The following is a 20,998-nucleotide window of genomic DNA, read 5'->3' on the forward strand; positions in this document are numbered from 1 at the left end:
TGCTCAGCCTGCCTATTGGAGGGTGCAACATGGTTCTAGGGATACAATGGTTGATCACCTTGGGTGATATTATGTGGAATTTCAAGAAACCTAAAATGGAGTTTAGTGTTTTAGGACATAAGGTATCATTGAGGGGAATGCAACCAGCTGCTGTTAAAATGATTCAGCAACATAACATGGAGAAATTACTAGCTAAACCAGCTGAACTTTGCATGATATTTGTAGGAATTTTTAAGGGTGAACAGCAAGATGAAGTTGAAGTTGGTGCCAGTTTGTTTTCAATGAATGGATACACTGGCCAGCCAGAGGATATGCAGGAGTTGCAAACTATTCTACAACAATATGAAGATTTATTTGAAGTACCTAAGGAGTTACCTCCACTCCAGGACTATGACCACAAAATTACACTAAAGGATGGCACTTCACCTGTCAATATCAGACCCTACAGATACCATGCAGTACAAAAGGATGAGATTGAGAAGATGATAGATGAGATGCTGGAAACAGGGGTGATAAGACCAAGTACCAGCCCTTACTCTTCAACCATTGTAATGGTGAAAAGGAAGGATGACTCTTGGAAGATGTGTGTGGACTATAGAGAACTGAACAACCACACTGTGAAGGATAAGTTTTCTATCCCTGTGATTAAAGAGTTGCTAGATGAGCTCCATAGTGCTAAGTATTTTTTCAAGCTAGACCTCAGGTCTGGCTACCATCAAATTAGAATGTTTGAGCCTGATATTCCCAAGACAACATTCAGAACACATCATGGTCATTATGAGTTCACTATTATGCCATTTGGCTTAACTAATGCTCCTTCAACTTTTTAAAGTTTGATGAATAAGATCTTTCATTCTCACTTGAGTAAGTTCATCTTAGTCTTCTTTTGTACCCCAACTGGCACGACCATATGATTCACTTAAAAGAGGCTTTCAACATCTTGAGAACCAATGTCTTGTTTGTAAAGAAGAGTAAGTGTACCTTTGCGGTCACATAAATTGATTATTTAGGCCATGTCATCTCTGAAGAAGGTGTCTCCATGGACAGACAAAAGGTGGAGTCTGTAGTCAGTTGGCCTCAACCAACCACTCTCAAAATTTTCAGGGGATTCCTCGGATTAGTTGGATACCACAGAAGATTTATCCAAGGTTCTGGCATCATTGCAAGACCACTCAATGATCTGCTGATAGGGATGGCAAATGGTGCAGTGCGGTGCGGTTATGGGACAACCCCGCAAGGATTTCAACCCGTCCCGCAAAGCATTTCTACCCACGTTCACCCGCCCCACACCAACACCCACATCCACCAGCCCCGTCCTGCCCCGCCCCGTATAAGTTTTTTTTCTTTATTTTGTTAGTTTTTTTTTTAGATTTTGGATGAAATTTTCAGTTTAATAAAAATAAATACAAGATCTTTTATTGATCATATACTGAATTCGTCAATTAGGAAAAAAATAAGTTTTTGTTGCTCATTGTAAAAATCGCAAATCACCCCTTAGTATTTTACATTATTACTGTTTCTATTGATATTAACTCTCTCTATATTATCATCCCCTTTTCTCCACCTCTTTATCTTATCATTCACAATATATTAATTCCAATGAAATATAGTGCTGGAATCTTGAATTTGGTTTATCAACATTCTATGATGTTCACATCCATTTGTTCAATTTTCTTGTCATTAATTTTAGAAACGTGAGTTTTTGGCATCAAATATTGTGAAGTGCATATACTTATCTGTAATTATATGTTTAGGCATGGTTGAGAAGATGAAGCGCTAAGATGACTATAGAAGCATAAATGTATATAAAAATTGCTTAAACCCGCGTAAATCCGCAACCCGCCCCGCAATCGCGCCCGCCCAAGCTAAAACCTGCACTGCCCCGTTTGCCATCCCTATCTGCTGAAGAGGGACATTTTCAAGTGGAATAATGCAGCTGCACATGCCTTTAAGGAGCTCAAAAGAGCAATTAATTCAGCTCATGTCTTAGCTCTTCCGGACTTTTTCAAAGAGTTTGTGGTGGAAATAGATGCTTCACGTAGTGGAATTGGTGTTGTGTTGACTCACCACAACAAACCTATAGCATTCTTTAGCCAAGGTCTATATGACAGGAACAAGGCCCTTTCAGTCTATGAAAGGGAAATGTTAGCACTTGTTACTGTTGTGCAAAAGTGGAGGCCATATCTATTGGGAAGGAAATTTACTATCAAAACTGATTACCACAGCTTGAAGTATTTGCTGGAACAAAAGATCACTATTCTTAGTCAACAAAAATGGCTAGTGAAATTACTTGGCTATGACTACACTATTTCTTATAAGAAGGGAAAATATAATATAGTTATAGATGCTTTGTCTAGAAAGCAGGAGCCTATTCAACTATTCAGCATTTCTAGTGTGCAATCTCAGCTATTGGAAGTTGTCAAAGACTCATGGAACCAAGATGTTAAGTTGCAATAGCTAGTTCAATCCATCCAAGCAAGCAAAAACTCCTAACCATATTATAAGTATCAAAGGTGGTATCCTAAGCAGAAAGGGCAAGATGATGGTGGGCAATGTGTCGGAACTTAGGAAGGATTTGATATCTTTCTATCATGACAGTCCAAATGGTGGTCACTCTGGTATTACATCAACTTTCCAGAGGCTCGAACAAGAATTTTACTGGAAAAAGATAAAACAAGATGTGTATTCCTATATTAGATGTTGTGATGTCTGTCAGAAGTATAAAGGTGAAAATGTTGCCTACCCTGGCTTGCTAAAACCTTTGCCATCCCTAACAGGATTTAGAAAGATATTTCTATGCACTTCATTGAAGGTCTTCCCAAGGCAGCCAGCAAGGAAGCAATCTTTGTTGTGGTGGATAGGCTAAACAAGTCATCTCACTTTATGGCTCTCAAGCATCCTTACTCAGCATTGGATGTTGCACAGCTACTCATGGATATTGTATTCAAGCTGTATGGAATGCCTAAAATTGTTGTCTCTTATATAGATGCTATTTTTAGTAGTAAATTCTGGAAGGAATTATTTAAACTACAGAAGATGTCTCTCTTGACTTCCACCTCCTACCACCCACAAACCGATGGACAGATAGAGATGGTCAACAAATGTTTGGGGTGTTACTTGAGGTGTATGACCTTTGAGAAGCCAAAAGATTGGCCCTAGTTGTTATCACTAGCTGACTAGTGGTACACCACCACCTTTCACTTTGCTATTAGCATGACTCCATATGAGGTTGTTTATGTCTAGACCCCATCTGTGAGAAATTATTAGGCTTGTTGTTGTTGTATGGCCAGAAACCACCCCCTCTACTGCCTTACATGACCTTTGACTCACAACTTGATCTTGTGGATAGAAGCCTACAAACTAGAGAATCAACACTAAGGTGTCTTAAATTCCACCTACAGAGAGCTTAAAACATAATGAAAACTTAGGCTAACAAGGAAGAACTACAGGCAACTGTCTCTAAAGTCCCACAATTTCCAAAAATTATTTGTTAAGTTCTTTGGTCCATTTCAAATCCTGGCAAGGGTAGGAGCCGTGGCTTACACTCTGAACTTACCCAAGGATTCTAAGATTCATCCCACTTTTCATGTGTCTCAACTCAAGAAGAAATTGGGATCACATACAGTTGTTGTCACACTACCTGTAGTTCACTCAGAGGCAGGTCATGTTCTGATGGTCCCTGAAGCAATAATTGATAGGAGGTTGATAAAAAAGAATGTCAAACTTGAATCTCAACTATTGGTTAAATGGCTCCGTGCTGCTGAAGAGGACTGCACATAGGAAGATTATGAGTCCTTTTGCTAACAATTTCCTGATTTCAATCCTTGAGGACAAGGATTGTCTCAAGGGGGGAGTATTGATATGAGTGATCCCGTTAGATTTTCAGATTAGCTATTTTAGTTGCTAATTCGTATTTTAGCTGAAGCCAATTAGTATTTTAGTTGAAGATTTAATCATTGTAACAGCTGGTTAGTTAAGGTCACGTGTTGCATGTGACTTCTGGTACAACTATAAAGGAGTTAGTTATAAATAACTTCCGGATTCCTTTTCTCTTCCCAACTGCTCGCTTATGTATAAGCAATGGATTTAGTTGTACATTTCATTCGAATATTTTAACCAATAAGAATCTCTCTTATCTCTCTCAGTTCTTCTTCCATTCTTCTTCTTCTTCTTTTCCATTAAGCTCAAACTGTTCAGAAGCAATTTTGTATATTTGCTTCTTAGGTTTTGTTTATTCTCTTTCTAATTCTGTATAGTGCGTATCATCTAATCGACACTTATGAATATCGACGATCAACTTGACCAACTCCCGTGCTCAGTTGCTTCAATCAATTATGGTGATTTGGCCAATGGCCGACAATTATAAATACATGAAGTAATTCCTCATGTCATGGATTATATAATTGGATTTCTTCCTGACATCCCCATGCTCTAAGTTTAGTAAGAGTAGAATATATTTAACAAATCCTACGGTTTCCAAGCAATTGAAAGTTCCTGCAGGTGGCGGCCGACGGTCAACACAGGTCCTCCATTTTTCTATACTTTTTCCTCTTTTTAGATTTTTTTTATTTGTTTAAGTTAAGTCCACGTGTCCCCATTGTATTTGTCACCATGGTGTGTGAATTACACGCATATTTTGTATTTGGTTGGCTATCAATTTTGTATTTATATGACACACTAAAAACCTAGCTAAATTGTTTAAATAAAACAAACTTAAGATGAAGTATCTAAGTAAAAATTGTGAGCAACTTTAAGGAGTTGTCGATGCATTCTGCCTTGAAAAATTATTATCTTTGAGTTATGTTATGTGAATTCTCTAAAATAACGTTGTATCCGTGTCGGATCCTCCGGAAATACACTATTTTCGAGGATCCGACACGCACCCTGCAACATTTTCGGAGAGTTCGGGCAACATAGGTGTCAAGAGCATAATCCAAGCAGCTTCATTGCTTTTGATTAGTTCTGCTGAGTTCAAAATATAAATGTTGAGGTGCTTTTACATGCTTTTGACAATGCTTTTATCGACTTACTATTGACATTCAATATTTTTACCTTTTGTCAAATTAAATTATTTTTTTGTTTAGTTTCACATTCTCTTATTTAAAAGTGAAATTATGCTTTCTTGCGTTTACATATTTTAATGACAAAAATCACAAAAGGAATTGCTTTTTGAAGATTTTTTTTTTTAAAAGACAGAGAACATTTTTTTATATGTTTTGAACACATTTCTATTGAATTTTATTTCAAAGGAAACAAAAAATGAAATGCATTATGGTTTTGATTCTTTACGTATTTGAACAAAGAATTTTTTATTTCTTTTTAAAAGTTAAGAAACTGAAATCAACACTAATATTAGATAACTGTTGTTATGCCAATGATTTTAGAATTCGAATAAAAATTACCATTGGCTAAAAGGGAAAAAAGAAAATTCCCAATCATATCTAAAAAAGAAAAAATAGTTAAAAGGAAAAAACAACTTGAACCGGCCTAACCGCGCACTACTTCGGCAATATAAAAATAACACAGCGTTCAAATAAAGCTCCAAAAAAAGACGAAACTTTTCAATCAAAGCTAAATTAGGAGAAGAAGAAGATAAACCCTACCATTCAAATTCTCCAAAAAGGACACAAAGGGCAAATCGCCAACAGAAGAAGAAATCAGTACCTCTCAATCATATTCGCAAAGGTATTTATTTCCTTCTGCTCTGTTTTTTTTGTATAACAACAGTCAACTAGACGGATTTTGAATTTGAAGTTTATGGTTCCTATACTCGATTCACATTCAAATATTTATCAATATTCAGTTGATTTCATAATACATATACAAAGTCTGGGCAAAAACTATTAGATTCATGTGATTATTCGTCCATGTTTTTACGCCTTAACTTTGCCCACCAAACTTTAGGCATATAAGAAGATTTATTTCTCTTTTTTGCCTCCATTAACACAGGGGCCAATGCAACTTGAAAGCACTAGGTTCATCTGAACATAGTACTTTCGGCGCGCGGTATATATTTAAGCGTAAAAAATTACTAAAATTGCAAAAAAATAGTAGATATAAACCCCTTAACTTTAAAAATATAATGAATTTGAAATATCGTTGATCAGGTGAGTTGAGGGTGTACCAATTGAGTTTATCCATCGGGGTTTGTTGGTTGGACTTAGATTCTATGTGTGTTGATTGCTATGGCTAAAAGGTGTATTTTCCATGTTTAATTTAGAATTAAATTGGTAAAATATGTTAGACCTAGTGAGAAAATTTAGCTGAACATGGTTGCAGTGTTTCTAAACTCTTGGTAAATACTGAATTTGTCTATTATTTGAATACTTTAAAAATAAATTGACTGATAGCACTTTCTTGTTCTATCCAGGCAATGGAAGTTCACTTTCAAGAGGAAATACTTATGGACATCCTCAACAGGTTACCTGTGCAGTCTCTTCTTCGATTCAAATGTGTTTCGAATTTTTGGAAAACATTGATCTCCGGGCCTTACTTTAAGATGAAGCATCTCAAACATGCCAAGAATGATGAAAATTCCCAAAAATTTCTCATTTGCCAGTTGTGCCCTGAGGATGGTATATATTCCGTATATTGTTGTCCCTTAACGTTGGTTCAACGGGTTGAGGATGTACGAAACTTGATTGTCCTTCAGACTCTAAACTGTGGTATTGCTCAATCTCTTGTTGTTATGATGGCTTGGCTATTATTGAGGTTTGTGATAGTACTGTTGATTAGCACCACATACTTGTGCTATGGAACCCCTCCACAGGAGAATCAATAGTACTTCCTGATCCAGAATTTCCACCGAAGGGAGTTTCTTGTTTGGGATTGGGTTACGACTCAACTAGTCGTGACTATAAGATTCTTAAGGTTGACGAGAAGAAAGAGAATGGTCGCAAAGTACCTAGTGAAATTCTTGCGCTGAAAAGTGGTTCGTGGAGAAAAATTGATAAACATCCTCATGACATTCGCAATGAGTTGTTTGGTATGCATTCTTTGGCATTTGTACATGGGGCATTTCATTGGGTCGGTATTGAAGAAATTATTTTATGGTTTCATTTAATATTTCAAATGAAGTATACAGAGAGATACCATTGCCAGAGCAAATATTTTTGCTTAATATTGGCGTTTCAGTATTGGAAGAAATGCTTTGTGTTTATTCTACTTATGATTTTTTGTGGGAGAATACTTTTAAGTTATGGGTATTGAAAGACTATGGTGGCAATAAATCTTGGGATGCATTGTTTACTGTAGGAGATCCCCGGATTTATAAAGTCGTACCAAAATATAGGTTTGCGGATGGTGAAGTCCTATTCTGGTCCATGGGTTTTGACGGGCAGTCATTTAGGACGTCCAGAGGACCATTTGGATTGTGGCCTCGAGCTGATAGCTTTCAAAAAGGATTCGCTTTTACAGAATGCTTGATCTCTCCAAAACTACTTACTTAGTATTTGCGGATATATGATCGAAGGCACTTTTCCTTTTTTCCGTTATCATGTTACAACCTCTTATTCTTCTTAGTTTATCTATTGCTTGCCAGTTGTTTGGTTTCAAAATGTATTTACCAAAGCTTTGAGCTTACTTGTTTCATTCCCCCCTTCCTCCTCCTCTCTCTTCTACTTATTGATAGTCTAGTCTTATATATTAATTGCTTCGAGTAATGCACTGTTTATTCTTCAGCTATAGTTCACTGCAACGGTTCCTAGTTGGATTGATAATTAGAACTATGAATTAATTAATTCATAATTGGATGATTAGACAATATCATAAAGGACTGATCTTTTGAGTATGTGAGTTGGGCTTAAGTACAATGGTATGAAGGGTGCTAAAACTTTCTGATAGATGAGACACAGTAGAGAATATCACATGTCATAAGGAGATTTATATGTTAGGTTTGAGCTTGTGGCTTGGGAAGAAGGGGAGCCTTGGCGTAACCGGTAAAGTTGTTGTCATGTGACCAGAAGTTCACGGGTTCAAGCCGTGGAAATAGCCTCTTGCATAAATGTATGGTAAGGCTGTGTACGATAGACCCTTGTGATCCGGCCATTCCCGGAGCCCGTGCATAGCGAGAGCTTAGTGCATCGGGGTGCCTTTTCTTGTGGCTGGGAAATGGGGCCAAATTGCAGGTAGTAAAATAGTTAATGTCATCTGAAAATTATGGTGAATGGTGTTTGATGTCTTTGGTGTTGATAAGGTGCAGTTTGGTTCTTTTTGTTTTTCTTATTTTATAAAGTAACATGTGCTGCTATAACTTATAAATTTTGTTGTTTCTATTTACTTCTATAGGTACTTTTCTCCTCTTCTTTTCTCCTCACAAAGTTAAAAGAAATACTCATACGAGTAAACGAATTTTGCAGCTGTTTATCCTTATTGAAAAATTGCTATATTTTGTGTAATGAAGATTGTGATTTGTGAGTGTCGAGTTGTCTTAAATTGAATTTGTTCGAGTCTTTAACTTGACTGTCATGCACTTCTTGAAATCTGATGCGGTAATTTTCAAGACACAAACTGATATTCATCTTTTGTATAATTATTTACTATACTATGTTCATTCATAATGTTTTCATCAACAATTATTATACCCAATTGTAATTATAATTAGATTGCAACTCAAGCAAAATGGATTGTCTTGCAATGGATTCTATTTTGTTTTTAACTTTTTGGTCATTAAAGTATGTTTTAGTCATATAATAAGTTTTTACTTTGGTTCTATGCTTTTATATGAATCTTTTAGCCTTATCATAAATTTATAGGCCAATTAACATATGGAGAACTTCTAATATATTTTTACTATTATACACAGACACATTTACATATTGCTTAAATTATGTTTTTACTTTTATTTTATTACATATAGTGAAGGATTGAGATAGATTTAACGGATAAGGGTCTGATTTGCCCATTACTATCATAAATAGGCCTTATTTACCCTTCGTTTAATTTTTATATCAAAAATATCTTTACCGTTATACATTAGGTTCATATTTACCCCTTAAACGTTTAAAAGAGTTACATTTGTCATTCGTTATACTTTAGGATCACATTTACCCCTCTACTCTTCGAAAAGGGTTACATTTGCCCTTCGTTATACTTTCTTGACATATTTATCCTTACAATTATACCATACATTTACCCTCATCCGGTAGATCGCCATGTCCCACCTTTGTTTTCCTCCATGGGGCCTATGTGGATTTCTTATTCTTCCAATTTAAATATGGTCACCTATTTAAGATAATTTAACCCGCCCACCCAATTTAAATAAGACTTCATTAACTCTATTGTTGTGCAACTTCTTGTAATTTACTTTGGTTACTACAATAATTGTGAGTTGTATTAGATTAGTGATTTTGAGTTTAAAGTTATTATTTGTCAATATGTTGCCGCTTCTATAACTATTGTATTTCGCACAATCTTCATAAATATCGTATCAGGAAATTGCTTTTCGTGAATCAAGCATGGTCAATTGACCCAGTTTAGACTTTACAGAGTTGCATCTCTACAAACACTTCAAAATATCATTGAGTGATTCATGTCTCCTAACTCTGAAGTATTAAAGGGAAACAAAATAACATAGACAAAGGCGAAATAATTAAATAAATCAATTAGAGATAACACTATAGTTTCATTCACTCACTGTCCAAAATTTTTTCGCTCTCCGAAAAATATGGAGTTGACACGGATAAGAGAGATGGATGAGTGTGGGGGTGGGGGTGGGGGTGGGGTGGGTGGGGTGGGGGGGGGGGGGGGTGACGAGCTGACACAGATAATTATAAGGATAAATATGTCAATAAAGTATAACGAAGGGCAAATGTAACCCTTTTCGAATAGTAGAGGAGTAAATATAATCCTAAAGTATAATGAAGGGCAAATGTAATTCTTTTAAACGTTTAAGGGGTAAATATGAACCTAATGTATAACTGTAAGGATATTTTTGATAGAAAAATTAAACGGAGGGTAAATAAGGCATATTTATGATAGTAGAGAGGCAAATCAAACCCTTATCCGTAGATTTAAATAGGGCTGTGCATAATTTGGTAAATATCAAATTACCGTACAAAAAGCGAAAATTTTATTATTTGGTATTTAGTATAAGTTTTTAAAAAAATTGGTATTAAGTATGGTATTTGATATTTTAAAATGAAATACTAAAATACTGATATCGTACCAAATATATATTATATTACACAATACATATATTATTAATTATAATATAAATATAAAAAATCTATAATTTTTCTTTTCTTTATTCTTTAAGTTCATTAATTAACTCTATGCAAGTAACAAGACATTTCTAATGGCCAAATTTATTTCTTTATGTACATTTTTCTCTCTATTGGTTGATATTTTGCTCGTTTTGGACAAAACTTTTAACGTTTTCAGTTTTGTTCGTTTGAGTACTTTAATTAAGAATATTACAGTCTACGGCTCTATGTACTAGTCAGTATTCAAACCAAATAAATCGAAGTCACCGAACCGACTAAACCAAAATCGAAAGGAGAAAAATCGAATCATACGAATTTAATTAGGTACGATATTAGTATAACATTTAAGAAATTAAATACCGAAAATACCGAATCGAAATATCTAAATATCATACCGTACCGACTAACGAACACCCCTAAATTTAAATGGAGAAACATATTTAATAATAATTTATATAGACGATCATAACTTCTTTTTGGGATTGTTGCTCATACCAACGGATACAGCTTGTGGATTGACAATGAGTTCAAATTGCAGTTGTTGATAATATAGGATTGTTATTAGGTGAATTCGGCAGATTGGACTAATCAATTTTGTAAATAGTCAGCATATATGATTATAAGTTGAATGGAATGGATAAACATAAAGCTTATACTGTCTATGTTTGATCATGTGTTTTATTATTCTATCCCTTATAATTTTTATAATTCCAAAATAATCTTTAAAACAAAAGCCTTAATTCACACATTTCTTTTCCCTTTTTTTTCCTCCACTTTTTCTTCTTCGGCAATATTGAGGTTTGGTATGTAGGAAAATACTATTTTTTTTTAATGTTGATTTTTACTGGATTTTTTTTGATTTTTATCGTGTTCCTTATTATTCCAAAGAAAAAAGCAAATAAAAGAAAATAAAAACTATTTGAGAGATTGTATTGGTTGATAACCAGTATGTACCTTAACTCGAACATGATAAATCTATTAATTTAACTATTTGAGAGTTTGTATTGGTTAATAACCATTATGTAATGCTGATACCTTAACTCGAACAAGAAAAACATGATAAATCTATTAATTAATTAGACATAATTAAACGTAAAAAAAATGCAAAGAGATAAAATGACAAATATATACTTGAAATTATAGAAATTACACTGCTGTACAAACCATAAAAGATTTGTATTTGAACAATTTAGAATAAAAATTATATAGTATCAGCTCCTGGTAGTGGTAACAACTTTAAAAATAATTTAGTTATTTTTACAGAAAAATACTTATTTTTACCAGATACAACAATAACTTATTTTCCGAATATGTAGCTGCTAAAATCATTTCCGACAGTTAAAAAGTGTTTTTCACATTTTGGTACTTAAAAGCTACCAAACGGGCTCCATTCGCTCCTCTGCTAACGGATTGCCGAAAGGGTTTTGCTAATTTTCTTATTTTTTTCTGTTGTTCTTTCTCTGGTTACCTGTATGTAGCTTTATTTTTCTTTTCCAAATAGTAGTAATTGTCAATTTATCAGATTAAATTCGTTTATGTGTTATATCTTATATCATGGGTAATTTTGTGTTTTTTTTTTTGTGAAGGTAGGGGGAATTCATTAGGGTAAGTTGAATGATCAAAATAGTGGTGAAATGTTAGCTTCTAAAATCATCAAGAAAACATTAAGATGGAACTATATTTTGTTAGCAAGTCGATCCTTTTCTGTTGCGACGAGTGAAGCAGACAGCATTTTGTCTCTAATCAATATGAGGTAACATTCATTAATTAAAGCTTTTGAGAAAAATTTCTGATGTTAAACTTTCCTCTCTGTGTTTCAGTAATTTTGTTGCCGTGGTGTTTGATGAATTACTCATAGCCTAAGTTATTGAAGATTTATTTTGTTCCTGCTAATAGCGGAGCCAGGATTTTCATTAAGGGGTATCAAAATTTAAAGAAATAAATACACGTATAAGTTAAGGGGATTCAATACATAGTATATATATATTTTCTGGATTGACACCCCTTGGAGCTATGTGGCTCCGCCACTGGTTCCTGCACCATTTAATTTGTTTCCTCACCATAATTCTAGATAGTCGTGGATTTGGATTTTATCGTGACAACCAAGAGAATAAATCGATGGAACATTTAAGTGTAATGCATATACTTGGAGTTTTTCTGTGTTGGAATCATAATGACTGCGAAAAAGAAAAAATCAAAGATGAAATCATGCTAAATCATGGCAACTAACTGTGAACACCGTGGGAGAGAACATTGTTGATGTTTCTTGATAAATTAGAAAAGAGCTGATCTATCAGTGAAGCAAATGAATTAATAATGAGGTTCTTAATTTAGCAGTTATTAGCTCGCCCTCCTATTACTAAACTTTTTTGATGGCTAGATCATACCAGATAATGATGACAAGATAGAGGTCTGATATATCTATTTTGTGGCCTGAAGTCATTTTCCAAAATAAATCTAAGTAATATGTCCAGAAAAAAGTAGCTGTTTAGTGTGTCATTGCAGTTTGATCAGAAGATTGGAACCCCAGAAGCATTTTTTACAAATATTGGAAAATTTCATGCTATTCTTTCAAATTGAGTCACTACGGTGCGATGGTTTTCTGCGGTTACTTTAAGTCAAGTGTTTTGGAAAAAATCTGTGTTGTTTGAAGCTATTGTGCAAGGTTTTCGCTTTTATCTTTTTTTCCGATTAGTTTTACTGGCATCCAGTGAGTTTTGACAAGCAACTCTTCTTTTTCACCTTTTCTTGATAGTAAAGTAACTATTGCCTTGCAGCAACGACATTGGAGGAGGAGCATTCCAATTGCAAAGACAAATGAGAAGGGATTCATTATGTAGTCCTTTATTTAATCAAGATCATAGGGTGGTTAGATCAAGTATAGGATCTTTTTCTTTGTCAAATTGTTATTACAGCAGCCATGGATATTTAAGAGACGTCAAAGACAAGGTATTCTGTTTTTTGTCCGTGTTTGTGGATCTTGATGTCATTTCATGTAGTGTGCTTTCCTTTTTTGATTGTTGATAAAGATATGGACATTGGACCTAACTCAACCCCAAAAGCTAGCTCATGAGGTGAGGATTGCCCGAGCCATATAAGGAGACCAAGTCCCCATCCCTTAGCCTATGTGGGAGACTCAACACCCCCCTCACGCCCCAGCCTGCCAATTGGAGCGTGGACAATATAATATGGGGCCCAACATCGGTGAAGCAACAAATGGGATGGGTCCGGTTCTGATACCATGTGATAAATGGACATGGTAGAAATATGAACATTGGGCCTAACTCAACCCCAAAAGCTAGCTCATAAAGTGAGGATTTCCCAAACCATATAAGGAGACCAAGTCCCCCATCTCGTAGCCAATGTGGGAGACTCAACAATTGTTAACATTGGTGACCTAACTTGTGTAAGGGTTAGACATATGCTAACTTCCCCGAGTCGTCAGCTCTATGTTCCTTGATTTTTCTCTTTATAATTGTGGCACCATCTAATATATTGTGTAGTCCTTAGGATCTCTTCCTGAAGTTGTCAAGATAGTAGAAGTTGGCCCAAGAGATGGACTGCAAAATGAGAAGACAATAGTACCTACAGAAGTGAAGGTGGAGCTTATTAACTTACTTGTTTCTAGTGGACTGCCAGTTGTTGAGGCTACTAGTTTTGTGTCTCCAAAGTGGGTACCACAGGTATATAAATTTTGCTTGTCCTAGTGGATCTTATCTTTATGTATCTTGCATTGGTCATCCTTGTATAATTGACATACATTTTGTTGCTAATTTGTCCTTATCAACTGTGTGAAACGAGAAGAACTTTCCTTTCAGTTCAATCTTTTGATGGTTAGTTTTTTATCTTTAAGCATGAGTATGGGATTCTTCTTATGGTCATTAGCTATTCACTGGTTAGGACCATTACTAAGGCCCTTAAGGGTTGTTACTTTTGTATTTTGTCTATTTTGCAAAGATCAATGACCATGAAAAGCATTGTTTAATGCTCTTTGAGTGCTTTTGTAATTCATTTTAGATTTTTGAGGAGAAAACATGTGGTTCCTCAAAGATCTGGTTCCCTAAGGTAGAGATATTAGGAAAGGTTTCCCGTTTCAAGGTTCAAGTTCTTGATTAACTTTTTGCTTTACAATAACGACGTTACAAAATGTCAAATGAGTAGTATATGTGTGGAAATTGTATGGAACAAGTTTGAAGACTTATGCTGATAAATTGTTTATACATTGCAGTTTTATCAAATTCATACTTCTATATCATGAAAAGGATGTTCATTCTGCCAGACATGTGCAAGTCATGTCAATTTCACTAAAAGTTCAAACTCAAAACTGTACTCTGTGTCTACTCACTTCTTCTCCCGGATATGATGTCCCCCCTTCTCTTGCATAATGTGTTCTTTTCTATAATGTAAATTCTCTGATATTCTTCAACCAAATTTCTAATTTGACATGCACTTTACATTGTTTTAGTCGTAATTATGTTTTAGTCGTGGTAGTAGGTTTGTTAGGTCCAATGTTCGTTAGGAGTCTTTTTGTCTTGTCAGAACCTTATGTGGCAGTAGAAAAAGACTTCTAGTAGAAAATGTAGAGAACTTGGTGCTAGAAAAAAATTATTTTTTATAATATGAGATTGAGACTGGTTTAAATGGGGTGACATGGATAGTGAGGATTCATATAGCGATCCAAACCTGCTTGGGATTGAGGCACAGTTTCGAAAAATGTAATGAAAATTAGCACCCAGAGAGTGCAACGGATAAATAGTATGACCTAACAATATGCATCTCAGTACACTAGCAACATGTGAAAAGAACTAAGAAATTAACCATCCTATCTACTACTTAGTACATTTTCAGTTTTACACAAATAGGCCAAGAGAGCTAAACATCCACGCTTTAAGGTACACATTTTTTCCTTTTTTCCTACAAAGTATCTTTTGTTTCTCTCCTTCCACATAGTCCACCAAATACACATTGGTATAGTGTTCCACAACTTTTTTTCGCCTTTTTGTAGTCCTCCTCTATTCCAACAAAGTAGAACATCTTTATGATATTCTGGCATGTTCTGTTTAACTTCAAGCAAATTCAAAAATTTGTACTTGATCGGATTTTGTGATTCTACAGTGGATGAATAAATGCTTTGCATCTTCATAATCTTCTTCATCATTTACGAGCCTATAGTCTTCAACTTCCATCTCATGCTAGCTATAAGAGTTAAAACCCATTGTGTTAATTTGTTGAGATTTATGGAAATACTTCCTGGTGACTTAATCCTGTGATAGGCTTGTTAATGATTCTTCTAATTTATGTGCATGAATGTGCTTTGTTTAGCCTTTCATGAACTATATTGTTGCAGTTTATCCCTCAATCAGTATCTATAGAATCAAGGTTTAAGCTAGCAAAATGCCGTAGTTATTATTTAGAGTGTTGATGATATTGTTTCTCTGAAATATTTACCAAAACCAAATTGCAGCTAGCTGATGCTAAGGATGTAATTGAAGCAGTTAGGAGCCTTACAGGAGTCCGCTTACCTGTTTTGACACCAAATCTTAAAGTAAGCTGATAGAAATGCAAAGAGTGAGACTCTCCTTTATATTTCTTGTTGAATATGTACACATTTTCATGCTCGCACTGGAACCTGGATAATGGGGATAGCTCATAATTGTCATCGGCCCTATTCCAGGGTTTTGAAGCAGCTGTTGCAGCTGGAGCCAAGGAAGTAGCAATCTTTGCTGCAGCATCTGAGTCCTTTTCTCGGTCTAACATTAATTGTAGCATTGCAGACAGTCTTGCTCGTTATCGTGATGTTGCTCTTGCAGCCAAAAACCATTCCATCCCCATTCGTGGGTATGAGTTCTAGCAGATCAACATTTTCTAGGAATTAGGTCTAACATTTCCAATTACCGAATTAACATTTGTGACAAATTTGTGATTTTTTCTTTTCCTGATTATTTTAACTCTACTTACGTCTATGAGCTCAAATTATTCCTTTGTCAGTGGTTAGACTTCAACATGCAAAAACAATTTGTTTCTGGTATTAGATATATCTTCAAATCAATGTAGCTCTTGTATTTCAAGCTCCAAATGAGCACCAATAGTAAATTTGCTAGAATAATTGGTAGTAATGTGTAGGAATATGTTCTTTGGTTGACTTGTATGGGAGTTTATCTGGGGAAGTAAGGTTGTATCTCTTGAACTGAAAAAGTGGCTATCACTATTTTCTATCAGGTATATATCATGTGTTGTTGGCTGTCCCGTAGAAGGAGCAGTGTCTCCATCAAAAGTTGCATATGTGGCTAAAGAACTAGTAGATATGGGCTGCTTTGAAATTTCTCTTGGTGATACAATTGGAGTTGGTACTCCAGGTAATTCTAAACCTCATCTGCTTTCACCATTTTGCCATTTTGTACCTTTGGTCTGCCAGAAGAATCTGTATCTTGTGTGTTTGGTAAAATTCTAGCATGTGCCAGCATTACATTGCTTGTCAGTGGTTCTGATTCTTAATTGAAGAAGAATTTAATTTGCAGTTCCCTCCTTTGTGAGAGAAGATAATGATGGATCTTTCAGCTACGCGCTGCTGAGATAACATAGACAGCTAACGATATATTTGCTTTATTTAGAGAAGTGCAGTGTTACTATGTTATTTAGTTAATTAGTAATACATTTTAGTTGAATTAGCTTGCTTTGCAGAGTTGCTGGATTTTAGATTCAATTTCCAGTGACAGATACTGATGACTGCTTATTTTTTATGCTGAATGTATTAAGTTAGGTTTCAATGTGGTCTTCTTCTGGCTTTAGAGAATAAAAATATAAAAAGGACTGTCAGGATGGTGCCAAGTAGTTTTTAATGTGGCGTTACCCTGCCATAGACAAAAGCCTGGCATTTAAGTGGAGAGGGTGGAGGAGCAGGCCCATTATCCACTGAGTTCCGAACCGTGCGCCACGGGCCTTTAGGGATTTCTCGGTTATGGAAAAGGTTTTTACCGCGATGCTTTTTAAGGAGAGAGAAAGAAGTTAGTGTATATAATCCTTAAAATAACTGATATGATATCTGTCAAATGTTAACTGCTGAATGCTTGTACTGGCCATGATAACCTTGATAAAGGCACGATAGGAAAGGCAATGGTGTTCACCTTTTCCTTTTTCATTGTTAAAGGAACTACCTCAATGATTTTAACTGTAGACATATTTGCCATACTGATAAACTTCGTGTTCTACACTCCCTTAACTATGTTCGTTTGAACTCGATTACTTAATAAGGAGATGACGTTATTTGAAGCCAGCACAGAGTGCGTTCTACAATCTACACTCCCTTAACTATGTTCGTTTGAACTCGATTGCTTAATAAGGAGATGGCGTTATTTGAAGCCAGCACAGAGTGCTGTGAAGTCTACACAGAATCCTTCACTGAAAGTATTTCAACTTCATTGTCTATGTCGAAATTATTAAAATAAGTGCAATGAATGTTCACCAAATGTTTTTCCTTAAAATTAAAAGATGTTTACTATTTGTCAATCTGTTATTGAGTTTTATCTGAAATTGATTTGATTGTCAAAAATGTCATTCCTTGCTTCAGTAAACCATCTTTTATTTGTTACATTTTCTCATATTTCCTGTCCCCAACTATCCATTTGCTAGGTACTGTTATTCCGATGCTTGACGCTGTAACCCAAGTTGTCCCTGTAGAGAGGCTTGCTGTTCATTTTCATGACACTTATGGACAAGCTCTTTCCAACATTCTTGTGTCGTTGCAAGTAAGATCTCCTTTCTATACTTTTTGTAGTGAGATTTGTTTTCTAGATGTTTATTCTGGCCGTTTCGATCACATTATGAGAACATTTGTTTGGTGTATAGTTGGTGCTGTATCCATCCAAGTCTTTTAAAAGGTCTAGCATGTCTTTTTTTATTTTATTTATGCAAGCTGGCACTGTGAAAATAAAATGCAAAAAGCGGAATGTAAAATGAAAAATAGTGAAGGTATCAAGTAATCACAGGAACAATTCACTGAGCTAATTTCTTGCAAGAATGGCCCAAAGAACTTTCTTCACTTTTGTTGATTTCCCTTCTTTTGGAAGGAAAGCTCTGGGGAATTAATTAATTAATTAATTACAGAATCTTTAAGCATTTTCTTTCATCCGGGAAATAATTTTCTGTACCCCTTAAAACATGAGTTAACTTTGTATTTTCTTCTGTCATCCTTTTTGGTAGGTAGCTTTTGTTAGGTAATAAGAATAAAAATCCTGATAGTAGAGTAATGCATGAAAAGGATGTTAATGACTGCGCGGTCATTTAGTGTGTGGTTCTGAGAGGATAAGGGCAGATAAAAAAGATTATTATGTTGAGTTTGGTAGAAGATTATTTAGGATGTGTTAGCTACAGCCTACAGAACATCCTCTTAATATTTCTTCCTCGGAGGATTGGGGATTACAATAATGTCTTTTTATTTTAAAAATCTTAGATCAAAATCATGCTAACTCGATTGAACATCTTTGAACTTTCCTAATAATTTTTTGAAAAGATTAATTAATTAGGCTACTATTGTTGTTATTAATATTATAATAATGGCAATAATCTTTACTCATAATAATTTACTTCTAATATTTTTCAATTGAGATTATATTTTTATTATTGTGAATCATCACTACTTACTAAATTCTACAACAACAACATACTCAGTATAATGCCACGTAGTGAGGTCTGGGGAGGGTAGTGTGTACGCAGACTTTACCCTTACCTTGTGAAGATAGAGAGACTGTTTTTAATAGACTCTCGGCTCAGGAAAGCTTACTGACTAAACTAACGGCATAAATTATTTATCAAATTGACAAAATTAGTCTATCTAATAAATTTTAACAAGCTAAAAATAATTTTGAAAAATTAACTAAATGCTTTACAATTTAAGCTCTAATTAGTTAGATCATAAATGCCGACAAAATCAATATAAGTTGGATAAATATTTTTTGGTGAAAGTAAAGGATGAAATTGCGGAATTTTAGGAGATAAGAAGTTGATTTGATTAGGGTCTTGCATGTGCATCTTGTTACTTAAGTGATGGAAGTGGCATAAAACGTATTATGTATTCTTTGACACTTTGAACCTTACAACAACAACAACAAACCCAATGTAATCTCACAAGTGAGGTATGGGGAGGGTAGTGTGTATGCAGACCTTACCCCTACCTTCAAGAAGGAAGAGAGGTTGTTTCCAGAAGACCCTCGGCTTAGACACTTTGAATCTTAATGCATAAATATTGCTTTATTTACCGAAGTGTTTTATCTTGATAGATGGGGATCAGCACAGTGGATTCATCTGTATCAGGCCTTGGGGGTTGTCCATATGCTAAAGGTGCCTCGGGTAATGTGGCTACAGAGGATGTCGTTTACATGCTTAATGGACTAGGAGTGAAGACAAATGTGGATCTGAGAAAGCTTCTATTGGCTGGAGATTTCATCTGCAAACATTTGGGTCGCCCTTCTGGTTCTAAGGCTGCCATTGCCTTGAGTAGAACATCTACTGCCTCAAAGCTTTAAGGGGGACATCTGATGTCTTTGAATTTGTACACCGCTCCCGCTCTGAGGTGAAAATCACTTCACACCAACTCATACTGTACCATAATTTTCTTAAACATATCCATGTCTATGTGTTGTTGCCCTTCCTTTTTACTTTTCCTAAGCCGAGGGTCTACCGGAAACAGCCTCTCTATCTTCTTGAACGTAGGGGTAGGGGTAAGGTATGCGTACACACTACTACCCTCTTCAGACCCCACTTGTGAGATTACACTGGGTTTGTTGTTGTTGTATCCATGTCGATGTGACTGACTGGATTGGTCTTTTGAAGGGTGAGAGTGGGAAGGAAGAGGAAGTTCTCAATTGAGAACCAGTAGACCTGTATAATGCAAACTCATTACTATTAACAAGTTCATTTACACTGATACAGAGTCTAATAATACTTGTATTCATCGAATAGTCAATTTCTTACTGAATCTCCGTATGACGAGCATTGTATACTATATAGGGTTAGAGACATTCCAAACTACGTAAATAAATAACCTTATAGTATCTAATTCACAACCTTCGACAGGTAACAACAATCCAAACAAGCTGAAAAAAAACTTATTTAAGCATGTTGAGATCACAATCTCCAAAATATTTTTTAAAATATTTTTCAATTTTAAGATTTTCTTTTGTAATATAACGTAGGTGGTTATATCTATTCTTAAGCGGGTTTGTGAAACACAATTTAACCGAATCAACTTCAACTTTATTATTTGTAACACCAAATATTAGTAACGGGTAAGCGATTTCACATATACAAGTAGGCGATTTTAAATATGAATGAAGTAATTAAAGTCTTTCTTAAAGATGATCTTATTATTTCATCTTTTTGAAATATTTATTTATTTTTCTATACATAATTTATTCCGGAAACACATATTAATACATGAAATGGATGAACATTATATACAATATGGTTACAGACATTTCAAAACTACTTCATGACTTTCAAACTATTTGACAAACTTATTGTTTCTTAAAAAGGTTTGTTTAAGCATGTTCATATCGCAATTTCAAAAATATTTTACCAAAATATATCACGCTTTTAAGATTGTCTTTCGTTTAACATATGCAATTATATTCATTATTAAGCGGTTTTGTGAAATACACTTAGGCGATTCAACTTCATATTATGGAAATAAACAAGCTCTATTGTATATTCCATCTATTTTCTATTTGTTTTCTTCCTCAGAAGTCCTTAACATGGGAAGAGAAATACCTGAAAAATATAAAATCTCCTCAATAAAAGAA

At 34.9% G+C, this 20,998-nt stretch overlaps 1 protein-coding gene and 1 pseudogene across 3 annotated transcripts; both read left to right on the top strand.

The window, feature by feature from the left end:
• Positions 1–4,079: 4,079 nt before the first annotated feature.
• On the top strand, positions 4,080–7,556 carry LOC107832587 (F-box protein CPR1-like; annotated as a pseudogene).
• A 3,956-nt stretch (positions 7,557–11,512) lies between these two features.
• Positions 11,513–20,124, top strand: LOC107832586 (uncharacterized). Of its 3 annotated transcripts, none has more exons than XM_016660446.2 (9): positions 11,513–11,623; positions 11,789–11,955; positions 12,980–13,151; positions 13,706–13,885; positions 15,667–15,747; positions 15,877–16,040; positions 16,422–16,558; positions 17,832–17,947; positions 19,478–20,124. In XM_016660446.2, exons 2-9 carry the CDS (start codon positions 11,837–11,839, stop codon positions 19,721–19,723), a joined length of 1,215 nt encoding a protein of 404 aa, XP_016515932.1. In that variant the 5' UTR covers positions 11,513–11,623; positions 11,789–11,836; the 3' UTR covers positions 19,724–20,124. The 3 variants fall into 3 exon arrangements, with proteins under 3 accessions (XP_016515932.1, XP_016515931.1, XP_016515933.1); XM_016660445.2 differs by having other exon boundaries at positions 11,536–11,672; XM_016660447.2 differs by having other exon boundaries at positions 11,564–11,672; positions 11,793–11,955.
• Positions 20,125–20,998: the final 874 nt, after the last annotated feature.

The sequence above is a fragment of the Nicotiana tabacum genome, chromosome 13 (assembly GCF_000715075.1).
Source record: "Nicotiana tabacum cultivar K326 chromosome 13, ASM71507v2, whole genome shotgun sequence".
NCBI lineage: Eukaryota > Viridiplantae > Streptophyta > Magnoliopsida > Solanales > Solanaceae > Nicotiana > Nicotiana tabacum.

Coding starts and splice junctions, on each gene's coding strand:
- LOC107832586 (XM_016660446.2), top strand. CDS start 11,837: ATGTTAGCTTCTAAAATCATCAAGAAAACATTAAGATGGAACTATATT. Junction 13,886..15,666: donor CTCCAAAGTGGGTACCACAG/GTATATAAATTT, acceptor ACCAAATTGCAG/CTAGCTGATGCTAAGGATGT. Junction 15,748..15,876: donor TTTTGACACCAAATCTTAAA/GTAAGCTGATAG, acceptor GCCCTATTCCAG/GGTTTTGAAGCAGCTGTTGC.